Source organism: Chroicocephalus ridibundus, chromosome 27 (assembly GCF_963924245.1).
Source record: "Chroicocephalus ridibundus chromosome 27, bChrRid1.1, whole genome shotgun sequence".
Taxonomy (NCBI): domain Eukaryota; kingdom Metazoa; phylum Chordata; class Aves; order Charadriiformes; family Laridae; genus Chroicocephalus; species Chroicocephalus ridibundus.
The window spans coordinates 597,560-622,826 of record NC_086310.1 but is presented as its reverse complement, the minus strand read 5'-3'; the positions used below and the strand labels follow the sequence as shown (position 1 = coordinate 622,826).

Below are 25,267 nucleotides of genomic sequence, written 5' to 3'. Positions count from 1 at the left end.
ATAGGTTTTACCACTGAAGGCACACATCTTGATGATGCAAGGAATGTCTTTCGTCCCGGGGAGTGTGCGTTGGACAGACAAGAGTTTGTGCAGCTCTGAGTTACTCCGCTCTTTAGAGCCAGGGACTACTTGTAACCCCTCCTTTGTCTTCCCCATGCCGAGGAAGAGTGTGAAGATAGCCTCTGGAGATGAGAGACAAGGAGAGAACATCCCTGGCAGAAAAGGAGGGTAGGAGTGGGTGACAAGGCGCAGGGAAGGTGAGTGAGGGTACGGGTAGCAGCTCTTCTTTGCAACAGCTGATCCAGCAGATGAAGAAAAAGAGGCTTGAATAAAAACACATCTCAGGCTACAGAGGACCATGGCTTTCTCAAAGACATGCATCAGTCCAAGCTTAAGTCAGGCCCGTATTAAATTCAGTATCAAAGCTTTGTGTGGTGGAGGAGAGCATTGCATCCAACCGAGAGCAGATGAATCATAGAATCATAGAATACTTGGGGTTGGAAGGGACCGTTAAAGGTTATCTAGTCCAACCCCTCCTGCAATGAGCAGGGACATCTTCAACTAGATCAGGTTGCTCAGAGTCCCGCCCAACCTCATCTTGAAGGTTTCCAGGGATGGGACGTCGATCACATTGCTGTTCCAGTGTTTCACCACCCACATTCTAAAAAAGTTCTTCCTTATAGCTAGTCTGAACCTACCCTCTTTCAGTTTAAAACCAGAACCCCTTGTCCTGTCACAACAGGCCCTACTAAAAAGTTTGTCCCCATCTTTCTTATAAGCCCCCTTTAGGTACTGGAAGGCCACAAGAAGGTCTCCCAGGAGCCTTCTCTTCTCCAGGCTGAACAACCCCAGCTCCTGCAGCCTGTCTTCACAGAAGAGAATACAGACGAGCTCCCCAGATTAGCATTTGAAGACCATTCTCATCTGGTTGCTTAGTTTTCAGTTTTGCTCACCGAGGACATTTTCAATCTCTCCATCTCTGTCCTGTTTTCTCTGCTTAGATAGCTGTTAGCGCCTCCCTTCTGGCCAGTCTCCAGCAGGCCAACAGCTGGCCAATGCCCTTCTTGAAAGGTGATGCACACACTCAGCCACTGCTGTGCAGCAGAGACCTCAGCACTCCTGGGAAAAGAAGACGGGGATGGGGGCATCTTTTATGCAGGGGGACCCCCTGTTCCAGAAGTCTCAGGTGAGGGTTGCTTTTTTCGCAATACCAGTAGGTTGTTGAGCCACAGCCTGTTGTACTTTGATGCTGATCCTCAGGTTCTTCCTGCTTGTGGGGAGTCTGGCCAGTAACCCCTGGTTTGTATTTGTACAGTCAATTATTCACTTGATAGTTAATCCCAACAAACCTGTGGTCATTGACAACACTTGGCATGTTATCTTCTAGGTGGCTACAAATAGAAGTATTGACTTTGTGCTCAATGTTTTTCCAGGAACTGAATTTAGACTGAATCTTCTAAAATTCACTGGAGTCCTTTCCTTGCCCCCTCCCTCATTCTCTCTTCATTCCTCTCTTCCTTCCACTTTTCCTCCCTTCCTTCCTTCCTTCCTTGCTTCCTTGCTTGCTTGCTTCCTTCCCTCCTTTATTCTTTTCTTCCTCTCTTTCTTTCTCTCTCCCTCTGTCATTCAGTTATTCATTCATTCATTAAGATCCAAGTGGATCAGGGTGCAATTTTGACCACATAAGGAGGCTTGGAGCAACGGACTGTGCACGAAGGCTCTTGCATGGAATGCTATCCCTTGTACTATATGACACTCCTTGACATCCACTGTGGCATATTAGACAAATGCGCCCTTTCCTGTGTGTCTGCAGTGTGCCTACATCTGATTAGCAGACATTCCTTTTATAATTACTGATGATTTAATTGATACACGTAATCAATTACAGTCAGGTCATTTTCTGGCTGAAGATGATCCCTTGCTCAATCCCTTGGTGTCTCTGGCAGCCTCTATCAGGAAGTGAAGCTGTCGTTAATTACAAGCAGTACTTTGGCAGCTGAAGGAGCTGGGCTTCCCCGCGAGCTCTGTTGAACACAAACCACAGAGCCATCTCTTGGCCAAGGTCCACAAAGGTCCTTCCCCTTCTTTGATTCTTCGAAGCCACTTTGTGGGCATAATAATCTAAATCTCGCAAAAATCTGATTACCTGTAATGCTTTTGGCTGCGGTCCCCAGGGAGATGCCATCCTGCACTACACCTCCCTCCACACTAGGCCAACACTGTGCTTCTAAATCCCACTGCGTCTTGCACAACTGGCTCTGCTTCTCTCAAACCCACCACCTGGTTTAGACTCTATGAGGCTGGATCAAGAGAGGTGCAATGGGACGCTGTTTTGTCTGCACACCCTTTCCTAAACTCTTGTACAGCACCCCTGGCCCTGGAGCTGGCCGTGCATGTCACTCTTGGACAGGTCCTGTGCAATTGAAGAGTTCCCGTTCTTGGCTTGGAAAGTGGAGGGGATATTCTAGTGGCATTAGTAGCCATACCAGTGGGTATTTGTGTTTTGCAGGGTGGAGTCGGGTTTTATTTTTGTAGCATTGTGATTAGAGGAAACTTTGCTCATCGTCTACCTTTTTTTTAAAAAGTATTCATCATGAAAGGAGAGAACACTTCTTTCTTATTTTTATAAAAAATAAAGACCCCCAGGCACTTGACCATAGGGGGATTTTGCACCATTCGTTTTTATTGTCCAGGCTACCCTATCTGCTATTTTTTTCTTTCATTGAATCTGTAAGGAGCTGCTCTGACAAATGCTCTTCCTACAGATCCATGATCTCTTCTGCTTGTTCTGGTGGTCTGGGCTCCCTTGCCCCCACCTGGGAGTGCTGTCAAGGCTGCCCGAGATCTCTTCTGCCTCTGCTCTAAACCCCTCCAGCTAGACAAGATCCCAGCGTGTCCCTCCATGCACAGCTACTTGTGGCGCAGCTCAGGGTGACTGAAACATTCAGAAACTTCACCCCTTCCCACTTTAGCCACCCCTCCTGGCTCCTTGGGAATCCCAAACTTTCAGGGCAGGTGTTGCTTTTCCTCAACTCTTCTGTCTTGGATTGCCGCTTGTCCTTTTGCTTCTCAGCTTTTCAGCCCAACTTGTGGTGGCTGCTCAGCCTTGGCTTAGCCTGCTTTTCTCTTGCTGAGGTCACCCTGACCTTTCACCAAAATACTTTATTGTTTGTATACATTCAGCGTCTTTGTGGCTTTTGCTGATTTAATGAATGGCCTTATGGTCACAGGCCGACAGGGATGTTTGTCAGTGGCAGCCAGGCTCAGCCTGCCTGCTCTCACGGGCTCACCCAAGTGCGAGGGCTCTGTAAGAAGCTCAGCATCTGCAGAATGGAGGTTGAAAACATATCTTTATAATAATATTTATGAATAGAATTAATAATGTCTTTTTAATGTCTTTATTAACGACCTGGACGAGGAGATCAAGTGCACCCTCAGCAAGTTTGCAGATGACATCAAGGTGGGTGGGAGCATTGACCTGCTTGAGGGTAGGAAGGGACTACAGAGGGATCTGGACAGGCTGGATTGATGGGCGGAGGCCAATGGTCTGAGGTTCAACAAGGCCAAGTGCCAGGTCCTGCACTTGGGTCACAACAACCCCATGCAGCGCTACAGGCTTGGGGGAGAGTGGCTGGAGAGCTGCCTGGCAGAAAAGGACCTGGGGGTGTTGGTCGACAGCCAGCTGAACAGGAGCCAGCAGTTGCCCAGGCCTGGCCTGTATCAAGAATACTGTGGCCAGCAGGACTAGGGAAGTGATCGTCCTCCTGTACTCCGCACTGGTGAAGCCGCACCTTGAGTACCATGTCCAGTTTTGGGCACTGCACTGCAACAAAGACATTGAGATTCTGGGGCACGTCCAGAGAAGGCCAACGAAGCTGGTGAGAGGTCTGGAGAACAAGTAGAAGGGTCTGGAGAACATCTGAGGAGTACTGGGGGAAGTGGGGTTGTTTAGCCTGGAGAGAAGGAGGCTGAGGGGAGACCTTCTCGCTCTCTACAACTCCCTGAAAGGAGGGTGTAGCCAGGTGGGAGTCGGTCTCTTCTCCCAAGCAACAGGAGATAGGACAAGAGGAAACGGCCTCAAGTGGTGCCATAGGATGGATATTAGGAAAAACTTCTGCACCAAAAGGGTTATCAAACATTGGAACAGGCTGCCCAGGGAAGTGGTGGAGTCACCATCCCTGGAGGTGTTTAAAAGACATGTAGATGTGGTGCTGAGGGGCACGGTTTAGTGGTAACATGGCAGTACTGGGTTAATGATTTGACTGGATGATCTTAAGGGTCTCTTCCAACCAAAACGATTCTATGATCTGCCATGTCTATTTATTTCACCCAGCTGTGATAGTTGCACACTCCAGCCTTGTAGATCAAGTAGATAAGGGTCTTTCATTTGGTAGTAAAAGGTTATCGGCTTTGTGTTAATACACCCATGTAGGGCACAGGATTTGCCTTGATACGAACAGATTTTAGCTTTGTTTAGCTGTGACAGTGATTGGCTAATGCTCACTTAACTTTTCTCTAGTGGTATTCATGCAACTAAGCTATATACAAATAGGAAAGGCATTTAAAAACAACAAACAAACAAACAAACCAACAAAAAACCCCAACCAGACACTAAATTAAGAAATATTAGCACTGTATGTTCATTGGGGCTGAGGGGCTGCTGTGCAATTTATTGGTGCTGAACATGTACGTGTGTTGTGAACCTCGCTGTCGTTTCTGAGGAAGACTGAAGGTGAAGAGACAGTGAGAAATTCCCGTTCTTGGGAATTCCCATTCCTGGCTTGGAAAGTGGAGGGGATATTTTGCCATTCTGCTGTTCAACCCATCCCATGCAAGGGACGGAGCGGACTTCCACGTTTCCGGGGTCTGGTAGCCAGCCAGCCCTGCTTTTGCTCACACTTTTTATTGTTACTACTAATATTATTATTATTATCTCATCATTTGTGTTAACACTGGCAGCACACCTGCCTTCTAGTGGTCCTCCCCATTTTCCCTGCTGCTCTCCTGCTTGATGAGCAGCCCCAGGAGAACATTTTGGCTAATTTCAGCTCCCAAACAAGGTGCCACAGCCAGTGGATGTGACAGGCAGTACATGTTTCAGCTGTGTGCTCTCAGGCGTATGCTACTCCCCTTTGCCTGAAGAAGAGGGATGTGTTGGCGCACAGGGAGGTGAGTCCTATGATGGGAGACCCTAGAGACTGCCTCAGAGGAAAAAGGGTTGAGGGATGGGACAGAGAGGAGAGGCACAACCCAGGAGAAAAAGATCTCCCAAGGAAAAAGAGTGTAAAAGGGCAGCATAAAATGCTGGAGCGTGTCCAGAAAAGGGGAACAAAGTTGGTGAAGGGTCTAGAGCACAAGTCTAGAGCAGCTGAGGGAGACGGGGGTGTTCAGCCTGGAGAAAAGGAGGCTGAGGGGAGACCTCATCACTCTCTACAGCTCCCTGAAAGGAGGGTGTAGCGAGGGGAGATCCGTCTCTTCTCCCAAGGAACAAGCGATAGCACAAGAGGAAATGGCCTCAAGTTGCACCAGGGGAGGTTTAGGATGGATAGTAGGAAAAATTTGTTCACCGAAAAGGTTATCAAGCATTGGAACAGGCTGCCCAGGGAAGTGGTGGAGTCACCATCCCTGGAGGTGTTTAAAAGACAGGTAGATGTAGCGCTGAGGGACATGGTTTAGTGGTGGACTTGGCAGTGTTGGGTTAACAGTTGGACTTGATAATCTGAAAGGTCTTTTCCAACCTAAATGATTCTCTGATACTATGATTCCATGAAATTAATTGCTTGCATGCTGAGGTTCAGTACCATCTGCAGCCCCGGGCACAGCCCCCTCTGTTGAACAGCAGCCAGTTACCCCAGTTGTCGGTGGCTGGTTTATACCCAGTGCTCAGTTGGCTTCAGAGGGACGAATTCTAATGCCTGTCCCAAGGAAAAGTCATGTTCAGCCCCTGCATCCTGTCCTGGTAGATCCTGTCGAAGGTCTCACTCTGCGCCACTGTGAAGTGGTTCTCCCAGTCCCCACAGATGCCTGAGGAAGAAACGTTTCAGGCTCAGAGCCCTACCCACCACGTAGCTCACTCTCTGCTCTGTAGGCACAAGGGGAGAGGCTCAGCTCCTGGGTCCAGCTACCACCCCAAGGAGGTTGTCCGCAATGAGAGGCCATGCCCATCCCAGGAAACATTCAAGGTCAGGTTGGATGGGGCCCTGAGCAACCTGATCCAGTTAAGGATGTTCCTGCTTATTGCAGAGGGGTTGGACTAGATGACCTTTATGGTCCCTTCCAACCCAAGTCATTCTATGTTTCTATCCTACGATTCTACGGACCCCATTCTTCAGACTCAAGTGCACCGTGATGCAGCTCGCCAAGACACCCTTGCTTTGGCTGTCCTCACTGGGGAAGACACCTGACGAGAGGTCTCCCTGAGGTGTTGTGATGGGATCCCTCTTGCTCACCCTTCCTCAGGAACTGGCCCTTCGTCTGGTCCATGATGTCTGCTGGGAGCAGGATGGAGCTGCACATTGGGTTCTCCCGCATAGCCGTGAAAGACGCATTTTGCACCACTGAGGAGATGGCTTCATCATCCAAATCCTGACCCAGGAACCGGCAGAGACGTCTCACGCTGCCACACAGGTCCTGGAGGGACAGACAGAGCCTGTTACCACCAAGCGGCTTGTGACACACCAGCACGTTTGGAGTTGTGGGGTCTGCCTAGGTGTCTACCTGCTTCAGCTCTTCATAGGTGATGAAGAAGAAATTCTCCATGTCCTTCATCTCCATCCAGCCTCGGACATGTTCAAACCAGGAGCCATGAGGCACTGATGGGAGGCAAAAGGCAGTTAGGTCAGGACAGGGCAGGGGATGTGCAAAGCTGAGGAGGGTTCACACAAGCTTGGGGGGAGGGCAGCCACGATGCAGGTCAGAGCAACGGTGTCCAGGGAGCAGGTGGGACTGGGAGGTTCAACTGCAATTGCAGCTGAGTAATGGGTTCTTCTCCAGCCATCTCTATGGTGGGAAGAGGTTGAGGACAGAGGCGTGCAAGGCTCATGGCAGGGCTTTATAGGGTTTCTTGGACAAGACTTCCTGAACACATCTGAACTCTGCAGGAGAAGGCAGGGAAATCCACTTTCCATCTCCTTCAAAGCACAACAGGGCTTTGTGGACCTGTCTATCCAGAAGTTTGCTTTCCTCCTGAGGCATTCACCCCCGTCCTGTGGGAAGCTTGCCTTCACAGCCATCACCAGTGGACACTAGCAAAAGACCCTTGAGCCAGAGGCAATGGAAAACACCACCCACCCCTGTGCCCTGAATAAGCCCCAAACCACACTCACGATCTCCATTCAGAAAGTCCCTCAAGAACTGCTCGAAGGATGTAGGATCCTCATAGCTGTTGCACATCTTGGAGAAGTAGTAGTAGGAGACGACAACATCTCAAGGATCCCGTAGGGTGTAAATAACCTGGGGTAGTGCCAACAGGAGTGATAAGCTCCCGGTAGTGGAAGAGGAGTTGCAGGCCCTAGCACTAGGGTAGATCTGAAGATGGAGAGGTCTGCCACACAAGGATAAATTGTGCTAGTCATGCAGACCTTGGGAAGGGATCTCCATGAACACACAAGTCCCCTAGAGCCATCTCAAAAATATCCAAGAGGAGCAGGATGTGAGTCATTTCTGAATATTTCCATCTTGAGGGCATGGACGACACTCACTACTCTCCTCGGCCAACACCAAGGTTCTCACCCAACACCCCTCTCTCCAAGGTTCCCCAGATCCTGGGCAATAGTCTTCCCAGGTGTTCCCCCTGAAGCTCTGCATGGATGCCCATCCCACCTTGGCACTGGAAAGGGAGAAGGACTTGGGGAAGATGTGCCTGGGGAGATGGCAGGTCAGCAGGCGAGGTGAGGGGTAGCTGAGAGCTGACTCCAGACCCAGACGGGTTGAGAACCAGGGCATGCGGTCAGAATTGAGGACGGCTCGGTTCCAGCTGGGGCAGCCGTGGCTGCGAATGAGGCTCAAGATCTCGGTCATCCACACAGTGCCTGCCAGGGAAAGCAGAGATGCAGGGCAGGGGACCTTGTCTGGGGGATCAGGATGGGAGGACCTCACTGTGCCATGGGTCCATGGTCAGCAGCACCCTCAGCGCTGAGTCTGTGCCCCCGCCAAGTGATGGTACTGCCCTGCCCATGCACAACCACTGCAGCAAACATCACCCCAAACATTCCTGCTCCCCACCACAAGAGAAGATTAATCTTCTGAATAACATCTGGAGATGTTTCCAAAGTCCTCGTCCTTCTCCTGCCCCTCTCCACCCTTGGCCAGCCCTGCTGTCACCCGTCATACCAGACTTGGGGTAGGTGACGTTGAAGATGTCATCGTCCCGCACCAGGAATTCATTGTGGGCAAAACTCAAGCTGTGCTCGGAGTTGTAGGCAGGTGGGAACTTAATGCCTTCATATGTCACGTAGTGGACCGGCATTGCGCCTGGGTGGGGATGGGGACAGGGTATTGCAGCCCTGCACCACTGCGATGCGGAAGCAGAGAGACAGGATCAGGGTGCTGACTCCAAGCCAAGAAACTTTTTCCCCCCCATAGCAGCTCCCAGAGAGGAGCCCAGCCATCCCATATCCCCAGCATCAGGAGGTGTTGGGGATATGAGATGTGCATTATGGGATAGCCCAGCTGGGCACTCTGCAGTCCTTCCTCATGGAGACCCCACCTCAACAGCGGGTTGTACGGATGGGGGACTCCTGGCTCATAGGGCCTTTAAGGAGCTTTAGGGCTAAGTTTACATTTACAAGGACATGTAGTGGTAGGACGAGGGTTAATGGTTTCAAACTGAAAGAGGGAAGATCTAGATTAGATCTCAGGAAGAAATTTTTCACTATGAGGGTGGTGAGCCCCAGGCCCAGGTTGCCCAGAGAAGCTGTGGCTGCCCCATGGCTGGAGGTGTTCAACACCAGGCTGGATGGGGCTTGGAGCAACCTGGTTTGGTGGGAGGTGTCTCTGCCCAGGGCAGGGGGGTTGGAACTGAATGATCTTTAAGGTCCCTTCCAACCTAAACCAGTCTATGATTCTAAGTTCTTCCTGATGGACCAACCTCCCATCTTTACCTGACGTGTTTACCTGCCCTCACAGCTTGGAGGTGTGTCAAGCAGTCATCGTTGCAGAATCTCTGGCCAGACAGGGGGAGAGGAGGTAGAACTTCCCCGTCTGGTACCCAAAATCCAGCTTTGCTCTGCTCCAGGAGCTACAGGTCCTCAGAGGCACCAGGAACTGGAGGGAGAATAAAAAGGGGAGGGAAAAGTTTTCTGCCCTTGTTGCCACCATTCTGGAGCAATGATTAACAAGATCCAAAGTCCAGAGGATCCAGAGGACATCCCTCTCCCGGGAATGGGGTGGGTGGGCTGGGGTGTGGGTAGCGCACCACCGCAGGTCCTTTTGGGAGTGGGGTGGGAAGCTGGTGTCCCGTGTCCTCTGCCCTGAACCCCAAGAACCCCACTTTTCTCCCATGTCCCTTTGAATTCCCACCCAACCCTCTCCCTTTTCCTCCAAACACACAAACGATTTCCCCAAGCCGAAGATCATTTCCCAGTAAATTTCCCAGTAAATCCCAGTAAATTTCACAAATCCATTAAAAATGGATTATTAAAATGGCTGATTAAAAAAAAAAAAAAAAAAACAAAAAACAAACAACAAAACCAACACAAGAGTCCCTGCAGGAAAGGCAGAAACGCTGCTACAGCTATAAGGGATGGGGCAGATCTTTTTCATTCAAAACCTTCACGATCGTGCTACAGGGAGAGGAAGAGGAGAAGTTCTTCCTCCACTGCGGCACTAGGCGGCCTGCTGCAGATCCAAGGAAAGGGACCTTTAGTGCCATAAATTAGAAACAACCAATGCTTCCTGTAAATAAGGGCAGCCATGCAGTCGTCTGCAAAATTCCAAGTATTTTCCACGTGTTCCCCTAGGAACGCAGCAATTATTACACTTTCTCACCAAAGGACTGCTGTGTTGGAAATTTTATGTAATATGCCAATAAAAAGACGGACAAACGACCGCATGGGGTGTGCACAGAGTGTTTGGGACAGTAATCATTGGCATTGAGTGCGTAGGACAGTTGTTTTTTCTTAAAACAACCAATTAAAGCAACAATTTCGCTTTCGGTTCTGCTTTGTTTTCCAAGCAAACAGGAGAGAAAATGGGATTAAGAAATGTTTAAACACTTCAAAGAGGAATGTTAACCCACCCTCAGAGAGCAGGTCAACAGTGGAAGTGGGAAATTAAATTTACCCATCACCTTCCCTGCCTCCAGTTAAGAAATAAGTTAAGCAAAACTAAAAACTACAGGGAAAACTGGAAATTATTACCAAATTATTTTTTTTTCTTTGCAATCCGAGTGGGTATCTTTTGCAGAACAGGCCTAAAAGAAATCCACCTGGTGTTTTATAATCAACACTCAATAGATCCTGTAGGCTTGCCGACCTCCAAAAAGTAAGTATACTAGCCTAAATAATTATTAAATATTAGATAACAAATACATTTGTAAACACCTTGGCAGAGATGAATTGTTAGTTAAAGAATGGCATCATCTCTATTTTAGAAATACAGATTTCATCATATTAAAAGGCATTAAAACATTTAAAGCAGTGTTTGGTTAGTTAAGATATAAAGAAGCCCAGAAATTAATATATTAAGTTTTAGATTTTTTAAGTTTTCTTATTAAAAAAAAAATATCCATGCTACTGGGGAAAAAATAAAAAAAAAAGGAAGAAAAAAAAGGATTTTAAACTGCAGCCAGTGCATTCAAGTTAAACTTTAAGGAAAAGCCTGTAATTATAAAGATTGTCAAGTATTAAAAATATTAACATGCAACAATTCCGAATCAAACTTGTCATGTCAGAATTCACAGAATCATAGAGTGGTTTGGGTCGGAAGGGACCTTAAAGCCCAGCCAGTGGCACCCCCTGCCCTGGGCAGGGACACCTCCCACCAGCCCAGGGTGCTCCAAGCCCCGTCCAACCTGGCCTTGAACCCCTCCAGGGATGGGGCAGCCACAGCTTCTCTGGGCAACCTGGGCCAGGGGCTCACCGCCCTCACAGCAAACAATTTCTTCACAAGATCTCACCTAAATCTCCCTTCTTTCAGTTTGAAACCGTTACCCCATGCCCTATCATTACACTCCCTGATCAGAGTCCCTCCCCACCTCTCCCGTAGCCCCCTTTGGGTACTGGAAGGGGCTCTAAGGTCTCCCCAGAGCCTTCTCTTCTCCAGGCTGAAAAGCTCCAACTCTCTCAGCCTGTCCTCACAGCAGAGGGGCTCCAGCCCTCTGATCATCTTCATGGGCTCCACTGGACCCGCTCCAACAGGTCCATGTCCTTCTTGTGCTGAGGGCTCCAGAGCTGGACGAAGTACTCCAGGTGGGGTCTCACAGAGCGGAGCAGAAGGACAGAATCCTCCGTCTCGCCCTGCTGCCCACGCCGCTGGGAGTGCAGCCCAGGCTGCGGGGGGTTTCTGGGCTGCCAGCGCACGTTGCTGGCTCATGTTGAGCTTCTCGTCCACCAGCACCCCCAAGTCCTTCTCCTCAGGGCCACTCTCCATCCATTCTCCACCCAACCTGGATTTGTGCCTGGGATTGCCATGACCCAGGTGCAGGACCTTGCACTTGGCCTGGTTGAACTTCATGAGGTTGGCACGGCCCCACCTCTCCTGCTTCTCCAGGTCCCTCTGGGTGGCATCCCATCTCTCCAGCGTGTCGACCGCACCACACAGCTTGGTGTCGTCAGCAACCAAGGGTGCACTCGATCCCAACATCCATGTCACCAACAAAGATGTTGAACAGCACGGGTCCCAGTAACAACCCTTGAGGAAGGCGACTGGTCAAGAAGACCCAGAGCTTGATCGATCCTCAAACAAACCACCTTTTGCCATCTCTATCTTCAATTAACCATTCTGTTCCTGCCCGAAATGTCTAAACAGCGTGTTTCCATCCAGTCAAGGTCTGAAAAAACACCATTGCAAAACTGATATTTATATTTTTGCTGCTTTATTTATTTATTTTGACTTTTCCACCCAAGCAGGGACAATGTCCCATTGGAGCTGCAGCAGCAGGGGAACTGCCCAGGCTCCTGGAAAGCCTGAGGTTTTCCATTTCTGCTCCACTTCAGCACAAATGGGTTGTCTTTAATTAGAATTCACTCCTTGATTACTGCTTTAATTAAAGTGATAGCTTTAATTAATTAACTAATTTTAATTAATTCTAAATTGCCGCGGATTCCGGCTTGGGTAAGTTTGGGATTTCTTTTTAAAACCTTAGTGCTGAAGAAATTAATTTATTCTATTCCTACTTCATCACTGTGTTTTAAAAGGCTAGCATGCATTTGTTCATTCTTAGCTTTTAAATGTTGAGTAATTGCTATTAATCTCACCTCTGCGCCTGGCAAGATCATGGAGCTGATCCTCCTGGAATCTCTGCTAAGGCACATGGAAAACAAGGAGGTGACTGGTGACAGCCAACATGGCTTCACCAAAGGCAAATTGCGCCTGAGAAATTTGGTGGCCTTCTATGGTGTTGCCACAGCCTTGGTAGATAAGGGGAGAGCAACCGACGTCATCTACCTGGACTTATGTAAAGTGTTCGACACTGTCGCGCATGACATCCTGGTCTCTAAACTGGAAAAGCATGAATTTGATGGATGGACCACTCGGAGGATAAGGAACTGGCTAGATGGCCGCACTCAAAGGGCTGCGGTCAACAGCTCAATGTCCACATGGAAACCAGTGATGAGTGGTGTTCCTCAGGGGTCAGTCCTGGGACTGGTGCTGTTTAACATCTTTGTAGATGACGTGAACAGTGGGATTGAGTGCACCCTCAGCAAGTTTGCTGACAACACCAAGCTGTGTGGCGCGGTCGACAGGCCATCCAGAGGGACCTGGAGAGGTTGGAGAGGTGGGACTGTGCCAACCTCATGAAGTTCAACCAGGCCAAGTGGAAGGTCCTGCACCGGGTCATGGCAATCCCAGGCACAAATCCAGGCTGGGTGGAGAATGGATGGAGAGCAGCCCTGGACTTGGGGGTGCTGGTGGACGAGAAGCTCAACATGAGCCAGCAACGTGCGCTGGCAGCCCAGAAACCCCCCACAGCCTGGGCTGCACTCCCAGCGGCGTGGGCAGCAGGGCGAGGGGGGGATTCTGCCCCTCTGCTCCGCTCGGGAAAGACCCCCCTGCAACGCTGCCTCCAGCTCTGGGGCACCAACAGCAGAAGGACACGGAGCTGTTGGAGCGGGGCCGGAGAAGGCCCCGGAGATGCTGGGAGGGCTGGAGCCCCTCTGCTGTGGGGACAGGCTGAGAGAGCTGGGGGGGTTCAGCCTGGAGAAGAGAAGGCTCCGCGGAGACCTTCCAGCCCCTTCCAGTCCCTCAAGGGGCTCCAGGAAAGCTGGGGAGGGACTCTGGAGCAGGGAGGGGAGCCATGGGATGAGGGGGAAGGGTTTTACACTGAAAGAGGGGGGATTTAGGTGAGATCTTGTGAAGAAATTGTTTGCTGTGAGGGTGGGGAGCCCCTGGCCCAGGTTGCCCAGAGAAGCTGTGGCTGCCCCATCCCTGGAGGGGTTCAAGGCCAGGTTGGATGGGGCTTGGAGCAACCTGGTCTGGTGGGAGGTGTCCCTGCCCAGGGCAGGGGGTGGCACTGGATGGTCCTTAAGGTCCATTCTAACCTAAACCATTCCATGATTATATTGTCTGTGTTACTGGTTTATCTGGCATTCTCTCACGTTGTCACTTCGGGAGGTGGAGGCAGGGTTGGGCAGTAGGAACATCTCAAGAGCTTCCCCATGGTGGACCCCAACCAGTTTGGTTGGCAGGGTGGTGGCCCAACAACAGGAACCCTTGGGGCCCGGGGCTGGATGAGCGGGGCCATGTACCTCCTGAGGGTGGTGAGACACGGGCCCAGGCTGCCCAGCGAGGTGGGACATGCCCCAGCCTGGGAACATTCCTGCAGTGGCCCTGCGTTGCACACAGGTGTCCCCACATGCACACGTGTGTCCTCACACCCACCTGTGCTCCAGGCATGTCTCTGCATTGCACACACGTGTTCCCACATGCACACGCTTGTTCCCACATGCACACACGTGCTCCAGGCATGTCCCTCCATCGCACACGCATGCCCCCCCGACACGTGTTCCCATGCCTACTCACATGCTCCAGGTACATCTCTGCATTGCACATGCGTGTCCCTACATGCACACGCATAACCCCATGCGGACACATATGGCCCAGGCATGTCCCTGCATTGCACACACATGTCCCCATATGCACATGTGTGTCCCCACACATACAGGTGTCCCCATAAATGGTCCAGGCATGTTCCTGCATTGCATACGTGTCCCCCCACACACACACATGCGTGTCCCGACACCCCCACACACGCTCCAGGCACATCCCTGCATTGCACATGTGTGTCCCCGTACGTACATACGCATCCCCACACGCACACACATGCTCCAGGCACATCTCTGCATTGCACACGTGTCCCCACACCTGTACTGCAGGCACGTCCCTGCCATGCACACACATATCCCATCCTCCAGGTACCTCCTTGCATTGCACATGCGTGTCCCCACACCCACACGTGTGTCCCTATGCCCACACAGGTGCTCCTGGCACATCCCTGCACTGGACTTGTGTCCCCACATCCACATGTGTGTCCCCACACCCACCCACGCATGTATTCCAGGCACGTCCCTGCATCACACACATGTGTCCCTACACGCACACGTGTGTCCCCATGCCCATACACATGCTTCTGGTGTGTCCCCACATCCACATGCGTGTCCCTGCACCCAGACATATACTCCAGGCATGTCCCCGCATTGCATGTGCGTGTCTACACGTGCACACACCTGTCCCCATGCCCACACATGTGCTGCAAGAGTGTCTCTGTCATGCACACGTGTGTCCTCATGCCCACCCATGTGCTCCAGGCACGCCCCTGCATTGCATACACGTGTTCCCACATGCAGACGCATGTCCCCATGCCCACCCATGTGCTCCAGGCACGCCCCTGCCACACATACATGTGTCCCCCTCACGCACACATGTCCCAACTCCCAAAGACATGCTCCAGGCATGTCTCTGCCATGCACACCTGTGTCCCCACGCGCACACAATGTCCCCACATGCACACACATGCGTCAGCCACATCCCCGCTGTACGCACACGTGTCCCCCTGCCCCTACATGTGCTCGAGCCACATCCCTGCATTGGACGTGTGCCCCCACATGCACACACACGCTCCAGGCATGTCCGTGCACTTCCCACGTGTGTCCCCACACACCCACACACGTGCTCCAGGTGGATCCCCGCACTGCACACGCGCGTTCCCACATGCACAGGCACGTTCCCATGCGCACACAGGTGCTCCAGGCACCTCCCTGCCTTGCACACGCGTGTCGCCACATGCACACGCGTGTCGCCATGCCCACACACGTGCTTCTGGTGTGTCCCCACATGCCCACACGTGCTCCACGCACGCCCACGCACCGCACGCACGTGTCCCCACGCCCACGCACGTGCTCCAGGCACGTCCCCGTGCCGTGCGCACACGTGTCCCCCCCACGCGCACACGCGTGCTCCCACGCCCAAGCCCGACCCCATTCACACCGCCGGCTCCCCCCGCGCATGCGCACGTCCCCCCCCCCGCGGCCCTCCCCGCGCATGCCCCGCCCGCCGCCCCTCGTCCCCGCGCCCCGCGCATGCGCGCTCCTCCACCTCATCCCCCCTCCCTCCCCGCCCCCGGAAGTGGCGTCCCGGCGCAGCGCGCGAGCGCGGCCGGAAGCGGCGCCGGGGGAGGTGCTGGGCCGGGGCACCGGCCGGGCCGAGCGGCGGCGGGGCCCGACCCCACCGGGCCCGGTGAGCCCGGGGGGGGCTGGGCTGGCGGCGGCACCACCGGGGGAAGCGGGGAACCGGCCGTGGCATTCACCGCGGGGAGCGGGCGGGCTGGGAGGATCCACCGCCATACTGGGCCGGGGTCTGGCGGGGCTTGAGGAGCGGGGTTGTGGTACCGAGGCGGGGGGGGGTTAGCGAGGAGGGTCTGGTTGATACTGGGGGGGACTGGGGTGTGGTGAGAGGGGGCTGGTTGTAATGGCAGGGGGGAGAGGATGAGACGGGAGGGTCCGTGTTCATACTGGGAGGGGACTGGGACGTCCTGGGGGCGTCTGGGTGTAATGGTGGGGGGGAGGGCAGTGAGATGAGAGGGTCTGGTTGATGCTAGGGGGGCCTGGGGCATATTGGGAATTTGTGGTTGTAGTGGACGTGGTGGAGCACGGAGAGATGAGGGGGTCTGGTGGATACTGGAAAGACTGGGAGGTGCTGGGAGGGGCCTGGTTTTAATGTGGTGGGGGAGAGGATGAGATGGGAGGGCCCGTGTTGATACTTGGAGGGGGTTGGCGCATGCTGAGGGCGTCTGGTTGTACTGGTAGGGGATGGGCAGTGAGATAAGAGCCTCTGGTTTATACTGGGGGGCACGGGTTTGCTGGGAGGATGTGGTTTTAATGGGAGGAGGGAGGGCAGTGCGATGAGGGTCTGGTTGAGACTGGGGTGTCTGATTGGAATGGGGGAAGGGGATGAGATGAAGCGTTCTGGTTGGTACTGGGAAGACTGGGAGCTGCTGGAGGGTGTGCCTGTAATGGGGATGGGGGAGAATGGCGAGATGAGAGGGTCTGTGTGATACTGGGGGGACTGGGACGTGATGCGAGGGTGTGCTTGTATTGGTGGTGATGGAGCACAGAGATGAGGGGATCTGGTCGATACTGGGATTGGGGAATACTGGGGGGTCTGGTTGCAATGGCAGTGAGGGATGAGATGGGAGAGTCAGGCTGATACTGGGAAGACTGGGACATGCTGGCAGGGGGCTGTTTGTAATGGAGTGGGGGAGAGGATGAGATGGGAGGGCCCGTGTTGATACTGGGAGGGGACTGGGGCACACTGGGAGGTTGCGGTTGTGGTGGAGGTGCTGAAACACAGAGATGAGAGAGTCTGGTTGATAGTGAGAGGGACTGGGGTGTGCTGGGGGGAGGCTGGTTGTACCGGGAGCGGGGGATGAGATGAGAGGGTCTGGTTGATACAGGGAAGACTGGGACACGCTGGGAGCAGACTGGTTGTAATGGTAGTGTTGTCCCAAAGCGGGGTCGTTTACCCGGTGTGCAGACGCCAATATACGCACAGAGAAGAGGTATTCATTTATTGAATTTCTGCAGAGACGGGCGCTAGGCGGGAATCCGCACAGCTGGCATGCCGGCCTGCAAACTCTTAGGAATATTTACATGGTTCAAAACGCAGAAATACACAGCCTTAATTATAATTATTGGTTAGTACCTTATCTTAAGAAATTCTGTTGGCTAGTACAGTCTCTCGCTTTCATTTAAAGTTACAAGGTCCTTTAATTGATGTGTTCATGCTTCAGCACGGGGGAGGCGGGGCAGGAGCCCAGTCTCCAGTTGAGTTGGTGGTCGCGATCTCCCAGTTATTGCAAATTTTTGTTGACTTTATGCCTTATCCAGCAGCTGGCTGGTTTTCAGCCAGTTTTGGTGCCTCCTGTGGTGGGATGTTCCTTATTATCAGCCTTCTGTTCTTCTTCAAGGATATACTCATTAGCAAGGCATTTATTGTTTATACCAAGTGTCTGCTTTCACAGGGCCTTGTGACCTTTTTACAGCTCTTTATTCTTACTTAATGAGAGATTCTACCTTCTAAAATATATTTTACCTTTTTAAAAGTACATTCTGCCTTCTTGAAGTACATCAGTAATGGGGAGAGGATGAGATGTGAGGGCCCATGTTGATACTGGGAAGTGATTGGGGCACACTGGGGGCATCTGGTGGGAGGGCAGTGAGATGAGAGGGTCTGGTTGATACTGGGGGGGATGGCGATATGCTGGGGTGATCTGGTTGTCATCGCAGGGGGGAGGGCAGTGAGATGAGAGGGTCTGGTTGATACTGGGGGGACTGGGGCATACTGGGGAGTTGTGGTTGTAATGGAGATGTTGGAGCGCAGAAAGATGAGGAGGTCTGGTTGATACGGGGAGGGACTGGCGTGTGCTGGGGGCTCTGGTTGTAGTGGGAGTGGGGATGAGATGAGAGAGTCTGGTTGATACTGGGAGGAACTTGTGTCCAGTTCTGGGCACCTCAATATGAGAGAGATCTCGAGGTGCTGGAGCGAGCACAGAGGAGGGCAACGAAGCTGGTGAAGGGCCTGGAGAATAAATCTTATGAGGAGCGATGGAAGGAGCTGGGACTGTTTAGTTTGAGGAAGAGGAGGCTGAGGGGAGACCTCATCACTCCCTACAGCTACTTGAAAGGACGTTGTAGAGAGGTTGGTGCTGGTCTCTTCTCACAGGTAATTAGCGATAGACCAAGAGGGAATGGCTTCAAGCTGCAGCAGGGGAGGTTTAGGCTGGACATTAGGAAAAAATTCTTCCCAGAAAGAGTGGTCAGACACTGGAATAAGCTGCTCAGGGAGGTGGTGGAGTCACCATCCCTGAATGTGTTTAAGACTCATTTAGATGTGGTGTTAGGGGATATGGTGTAGGGGAGAACTTTGTAGAGTGGTGGTTGGACTCGATGATCCCAAGGGTCTTTTCCAACCTAAATGATTCTATGATTCTCTGACCAGGGTGTGCTGGGAGAGTCTGGTTGTAACAGCAAGAGTGGTGGACTGTGAGATGAGAGAGTCTAGTTATACTGGTGAGGATTGGGACATACTGGGTCGGATCTGGTTGTAATGGGGATTGGGAATGAGATGAGAGAGTCTGGTTTCTGCTGGGGCATACCGGGAGGTTCAGGTTGTAATGCATTTTGGGAGGGGGTAGATGGATGGATGGATGGATGGAAGTGTCTGGGTGATACCAGAGGAGACTGGGACGTGCTGGGAGGGCTTGTGGTGTTCTTAGGGGGATGATATTGGGATATGCAGGGAGGATCTTTGTTGATTCTGGGGGAAAACTGGGCCATGCTGGGAGTAACTGGGGTGTTCTGGGGTGTGGAAAAGGCGTGAAGGATCAGACTGGGGGGCCATCCTGGTCATCCCACAGGTACTGGGGATGTTGGGGGTATCACTGACGCTGCTGGGGGTGACAAAAATCATGTATTTTTGGCCCAGAAGCTGCAGTTGGAGCCTTTGCTGCTGCTGTCAATTCCTCCATCGCTGCCTCTTTGCTCCCACCCCAGCCCCATCCCTTCACTGAAATTAGTCTTTTTCCTTTCCCAACATATTTTCTCAATTTTATTTAGAGCCTGCGGGCAGCAATTCCGTGGCAGCTATGCTCGATACCCCCAGCTCTTGCTCCGCAGGTAGGACTGGGCACCCCATGACTCTCTCCGAAATGGCAACTCGCCGTCGCCCCATCTTCACCAAAGCCCTTTTCAGCAGGGTTTGGCTCTGCTGCGGCGCTGCCCGCCTGGGGGATACCTCTCCTGCTGCGTTTTAGGAGCACGTAAGCTTTCTTGGGACACTCCTAGTCACCTGTCTCGGGCTGAACCCCCCAAATCTTCTCTGCTTTGGCACATAGAAGCTCTAATCTGGCAGATGCTTGCTGCTTTTTTCCCCCAGATATGTCGCCTTGCCACCCTTGTGCTTTTCTTGCTTCATCCCTTTCTGTTCCTCTGGCTCACGAGGTCTGTGGGCACTGCCTGTACACTTGGACCCCTTCCCCAACAGCAGAGCCCTCCAAAACCCCGTGGTTTCAATGAAACAGGCTCCATCCTGGCCCTCAGTAAGTCCGGTGCCTGGCTCCACTTCTCTCATGTTTAACATCGCCCTGCCCTTGAGGGACTTCCACGTAGCCGTGCCCAGTGCTGTGGCAGGTAGGGAGACCCTGAAACCCCCTGGTGACTTCACTGTGGCCATCACACAGCACCAGAAAACACCGAATTTATCATCCTGCGCAATTTCACTGTGCTGAGTCAGCCAGGATGTGCTGGATGTCCAGTTGGCAGCAAAGGCAGCCCTAATAACTGGCTTTTTCCGAGTCAGGGAAGCATGTTTCCAATGAAAGGCCCGGCACGGGGTTCTTCACCTGTGTGAGTCTCCTCCTTTGTGTGCCCCATGAGCTATGCCCCGCTGTGTGCATGTCCTGCTCCGAGCCCAGTCTGTGCCATCCCTTTCCACTCATGCTGGCAATTCCCTCTTTTAAAGCCAGGATTTGAGAGCAGGGGGACCCGAGATGGCAGCTTCATTCTCCCCTCCGCTTTGGGAGGCTTTCTGATCCCCCCACCCAGTGTCAGCCTGATGTCTCAACCCAAAGGGAAGGGCTCTGCAGTCTCCGGGTGAGAGTCCTGGCCAAGAAATGGTCCAAATCCATCCCAGAAAGGTTGGCGTGCCCTGGAGAGTGTAGTGCTGAGCCGTCTTCTCTGGGTCCAGTGCTACTTGTGCAGTAAAGACTCAGGGCCGAGCGTCTTGTGAGTGCCCACCTCAGCAGGTGGCAAAAATGTTCATCTCAGTTTGGCTAAGTAATGAGTTCTGCTGGTTTGGGGTTTTTTAATTGGTTTTCCTTACTTCTAACCCTCTTTTATTTCACTTGCTGTCCCCTTCACCCATTTCTGTTCATAATATATTTGACCGTCACCTTCATCTGCCTTTTCAACGTGGGATTCCTCGGTGTTGCTTTTTCAACGCGTCCCATCCCGGTGCTCCTGCAACCCTTTGGGTTGACGGTACTCACTCTGTGCCAGCGAGACAAAATCACACCTGGAAACCCTCTTGCTTTGGCTGTGAATTTCCTTCTCTCCACCTTGAGACCTGTCTGGGAGTGGGAGATGTGGGCAAGGAGCCGCATTTCTTGGAGCACCTTTTACTTGTTAAGCTTTAATGGGATCGAAGTGGTGATTAACAACATTATGCTCATTCACTTGTCGCTCACCCCCTTGCCTTCCCTTGCAGTTGCCTGGTTGAAGCTCCATCCCCAGCGGGCTCCCACATCCCCAGTGGGCTCCCCCTGGTATCAGGGTGCTGGAAGCGTTCGGAAAATCCCTCGGAAAGACCACATCATGTCATTGTCTGTCTGTAATCCCACAAACTCCTGTCTGTTCGTTCATAGCAGCCATCGAGCTATACCAAATTACAGCCCCCATTGCAGATGTCAGTGTGGGCCAGTGGCCTTGGGCAGAGGCGGTGATATCTTTGTGCCCAGAGTTTATCGGTTCTTGCGGAACCAACTACTGGTCTCCAGCACTTATCAGTCGTTGGGAGGCTTTGGCATGCTGCCTTCCCAACCCATATCATTATTCTCTTCTGCTTTTTGTTCTCTGGCAGCTGTTTCCTTGCTCACACCCCTGGGAGTCTCTTCTCAGGCACCTTTAGGGCAGTTTTTCATATGGCTTTGTGGCAGCTCCCTCACCGTGTCGGGTCGGTGGTCGTGTTCTCTGTGCAACATGGTGCTTGGAGGCTCTTAAAGCATCTGCTGCGCCTGATGGCCCCTCCACCCCACTGCCTCTCACCAGGATGGCTCTAGACATGTGAGGCTAGACTGAACCACCTGAATTTAGCTGTTTGCGATGAAGAGCTCCTTGTTATACCTGGTTGCTCTTGGCTGTGCACCAGGCCCTTGTGGGGTCTGATTTCATGTGGGGTTTCGGGAGACGAATCGTGCTTTAACCCTCTTTCCCTCCCTTGGCTAAACTGATCTGTGCGTGATATCCCGAATGGGAACAGCAAATCCAGCTCAGGGGATCTCCCAGGTGGATACCAGAGCCTGACATCTCTTGTCGAGCTGCGCCAGCACTGAACAGGCTCCGGAGGTATCAGTGGGCTTGGATGGAGCCTGGAAAAACACCGGCCCACAAGAGGAGCATTTGTTAAAAAGGTGATCTGAAAAACCGCCCTGATACGTTCTGGAGCTGAGTTGTGCTGTTGAATCCCCAGGAGCTGGGGGCTGAATCCCTTTGCGCGTCCACAGCCTGGACCCAAAGCAGGGCTGGCACCTCCTTGTTGCAGATGAGGGGTCACGTAGGTCACTGTGGAGACTGAGCACCCTCCAAGGAGCTTTTCAAAGCCCTGCCTGGAAGCTGCTGGCCAGCCGGTATGGCCCTTGACAGTGGGGACACGGTTGAGGCTGGTTCTTCAGCTGTTGCTACAACCAGTTAACCATGAGCAGGTCCTGCAAGGAAGTGAGTCGCTCTCTGCTATGAGTAGCTGCTGCTTTTGGGTGCTAGTAACAGGCTCATGGGTAAAAAGGCTTTTAAGTGCCAATCTGGGATGTTTCTCTGGCACCAGGTCTGCCTGTCACCTCAGTCCCCCAAAGGGGAAAGGGGTTGGTGACACCAGGTTTTACAAACTCTATGTAGTGCCTGTTTCTCTGCCTTCTCCCACTGCCTCCTTCACCATCCCTCCCTCTCTATGTATCTCTGTTTTTCTGACCTCCCTCTGCTGCCGCCACCCACCTCTTCATCTTCACGCGCCTTCCCTCCTGGTCCTGCCCCTGGCCCGTCATCACTCTCATGCTCTCTCCTTTCTCATTTTTGCAGGGGCTGCCATGGAAGGGCATCCAGGTCCTCCAGCCTGCGAGCCCCCGTTTTCACAGAGGCTCTCCCCGCTTTCTGAAGGAGATGGGCCTGAAGGTGAAGAAGAGCAGGAGGAGGACACAGCTGGGGTGAAACCAAGAGAAGAGCTGGGGGAAAGCTCCCCGGAGCGGCTGGGGCAAGCTTCTCCACGCCGCTTGGGACAGTACTGCCACGGGCAGGGCTCTCTCACTCTCCGGGGTGCAGGCAGGCTGTGCCAGAAGACTGGTGAGGATGAGGGGGCTTCCCCATGCCACCAGGCACCAGAGGAGCTGTGGCCATGCCGGCGGAAGCACCGTCTGTGCCTGAAGCCTGAGACAAGCCGTGTCCCTGCATCCCTGGGACAGCGGGAGAGCGCTGAAGAGCCGGGACCCTCCCGGGGGAAGAGGCTGCGGTTGATCTGGGGCCGGACAGGTGAATTCAGACAGAGGAAGATGGAGAATGGGCTGGAGGAGGTGCCACGGAGCAGTGAGGAAGAGGAGGAGGAGAGACGGTCTCGGTCCTGCTCCCCTGAGTTGCCTCTTTCCGACGATGCCCACCCCAAGCCGGACTTCGTACAGCTGATTGATGAGCGTGGCATCTACTCCACCGCCAAGCTGGTGCTGGGGAGCGCAGTGGGCGAGCTGGAGGAGGCGGCAGTGGGGCTGCCTGCCCACCCGAAGCGGGGAGCAAGCGGCGTCGGTGAGCTGGAGATCCGCGAGGTGATCGTGGACGAGAAGCCCTTCCAGTGCGGCGTCTGTGAGAAGGCCTTCAAGCGGGCCTGGGAGCTCTTCAGCCATGAGGTGGTGCACAACGAGGAGCGTCCCTTCCGCTGTGACCTCTGCCAGGCCTCCTTCAAGCGCCACTCGGACTTCAAAAGTCACCGGCTGGTCCACACGGAGGAACGACCCTTCCGCTGTGAGCTCTGCGGCAAGCGCTTCAAGCGCTCCTCCAACCTCCAAGAGCACCGGCGCATCCACAGTGGCGAGCGTCCCTTCCGCTGCCCCCGCTGTGCCAAGAGCTTCAAGACCCCCTACGAGCTCCAGCGCCACGCGCTTACCCACTGCGCCGAGAAGCCCTTCAAGTGCGCTGACTGCGGGAAGGACTTCCCCACCTCCAACGCCCTCCTCCTCCACCAGCGCCAGCACTGCGACGACAAACCCCACGTCTGCGGGGTCTGCGGGAAGAAGTTCACCTACGGGCACAGCCTCAAGGTGCACGAGCGGGTGCACACGGGTGACCGCCCCTTCATCTGCCCGCTCTGCGGCAAGGGCTTCAAGCAGTCCAACGCCCTCTCCTCGCACGAGCGGGTGCACACCGGCGAGCGCCCCTTCGTCTGCAAAACCTGCGGCAAGGCCTTCAAGCAGTCGTCCTACCTGGTGATCCACGAGCGGGCGCACACGGGGGAACGCCCTTACAAGTGCGAGGTGTGCGGGAAGGCCTTCGCCCGGCCATCCTTGCTCCTCCAGCACCACCGCGTGCACAGCCAGGAGCGGCCCTACAAGTGCAGCTTCTGCCACAAGTTCTTCAAGGACCTGGCCTACCTGGCCGTGCACGAGAAGGTGCACACGGGGGAGACCCCCTACAAGTGCAGTGTCTGTGACAAGGGCTTTGCTCACCCCTCCAACCTGCTGCAACACCAGCGCGTGCACCGCGACGGCTGAGCCCCGGCGTGGTCGGCGCAGCTCCAGTGTTGCCATGCCGCAGTGGCCATCAGCGCACTGCTGACAGGCAGCAGACGAGCCCCAGCCTGGGGGACCCCATATGTGCGCCCGAGGACCGGCGCAGACCCCCGCAGGATCAGCAGGACCCTCCCTGAGCCCATGGGGCTCCTGGCAGGCATGCCATGGCTCGTGGCACACTGCTGGTGGGCAGGCAGGAGCCCTCTTCTTTGTCCTCGTGCGGAGAGGAGGCCTGAGACCCCCTAAGTCATCCCGAGACCCCCTCCCCAGTCATCCCAGTGAGCGTGGCTCAGCCTGGGCTGGAGGCTCCCAGGGACTCGGGGTGCGCAGTTTCCCGCAGGAGGGGACAGACCTGCCTGGGTTTTGGGAGAGGGGTGTGGCAACGGTACAGGCAGTGGAAAGGATCACGGGGAAGAGTGAGCACCTCCCTTTACCCCTGAAGACTTTTGGAGTCCAAATATCCCGTCCATATCTCATGCTGCTGCTAATGACCTGGTTAATTGCCCCCTTTTTTTCTGCCCCAGGGCGCTAGCGGGACTGGTAGGGAGCAGAAGAAAGGGGGGGACACACTGTTGCCGTCCACTTTGGGAGCCTCAGCAAGTGACGCCCAGCGCCGTAAGTCCTCCAACCGCTCCTGGGACTTTCCAGGCAGGAACCTGGATGGGGTATGGGAAGCAAGACACAACCAGTTCTCTGCATCCTCCTCCTCCTCCTCCACTCTTGCTTCCCAGAGCTACCCTGGTGCTGCCACTGGAGCCTGGATTTGTCCCCCCTTGCCTGATGGCTGCTGGGCGGAGGGTGGCACATGGACCTTTGCTCGCAAGGGTGAGACAGGAGCCTTGTCCTTGCCCGCGCCAGTGCCCTTGTGCCATCCCTCAGACTCCTGGAGAGGTCTCACCTCATCCCCACTTTTCGTATGGTCCCTGTAGCACTGGGAACGGGGCGGAGGGTGGGAGGTGTGTGCTCCTCAGCGCTCTGCGCACTAATTACAGGATGGTTATTTAACGATGACTCTGTCTCATTGCCTCCTCCAGCCCGTGACCATGTCTGGCTGGGTCTTGACATGGGCTT

At 53.7% G+C, this 25,267-nt stretch overlaps 2 protein-coding genes across 2 annotated transcripts; one reads left to right on the top strand and one right to left on the bottom strand.

The window, feature by feature from the left end:
- Nucleotides 1-3,420: 3,420 nt before the first annotated feature.
- Nucleotides 3,421-9,256, bottom strand: SULT2B1 (sulfotransferase family 2B member 1). The gene is given in 7 exon segments (XM_063318633.1): nucleotides 3,421-6,024; nucleotides 6,450-6,630; nucleotides 6,718-6,812; nucleotides 7,326-7,452; nucleotides 7,822-8,030; nucleotides 8,332-8,472; nucleotides 9,102-9,256. Coding segments are annotated over 6 exon segments (864 nt in total). The 5' UTR covers nucleotides 8,468-8,472; nucleotides 9,102-9,256; the 3' UTR covers nucleotides 3,421-5,908.
- A 6,522-nt stretch (nucleotides 9,257-15,778) lies between these two features.
- On the top strand, nucleotides 15,779-25,207 carry LOC134507751 (zinc finger protein 883-like). The gene is made up of 4 exons (XM_063318619.1): nucleotides 15,779-15,894; nucleotides 19,272-19,331; nucleotides 19,408-19,474; nucleotides 22,503-25,207. Exon 4 carries the CDS (start codon nucleotides 22,511-22,513, stop codon nucleotides 24,176-24,178), a length of 1,668 nt encoding a protein of 555 aa, XP_063174689.1. The 5' UTR covers nucleotides 15,779-15,894; nucleotides 19,272-19,331; nucleotides 19,408-19,474; nucleotides 22,503-22,510; the 3' UTR covers nucleotides 24,179-25,207.
- The last annotated feature ends 60 nt before the right edge of the window (nucleotides 25,208-25,267 follow it).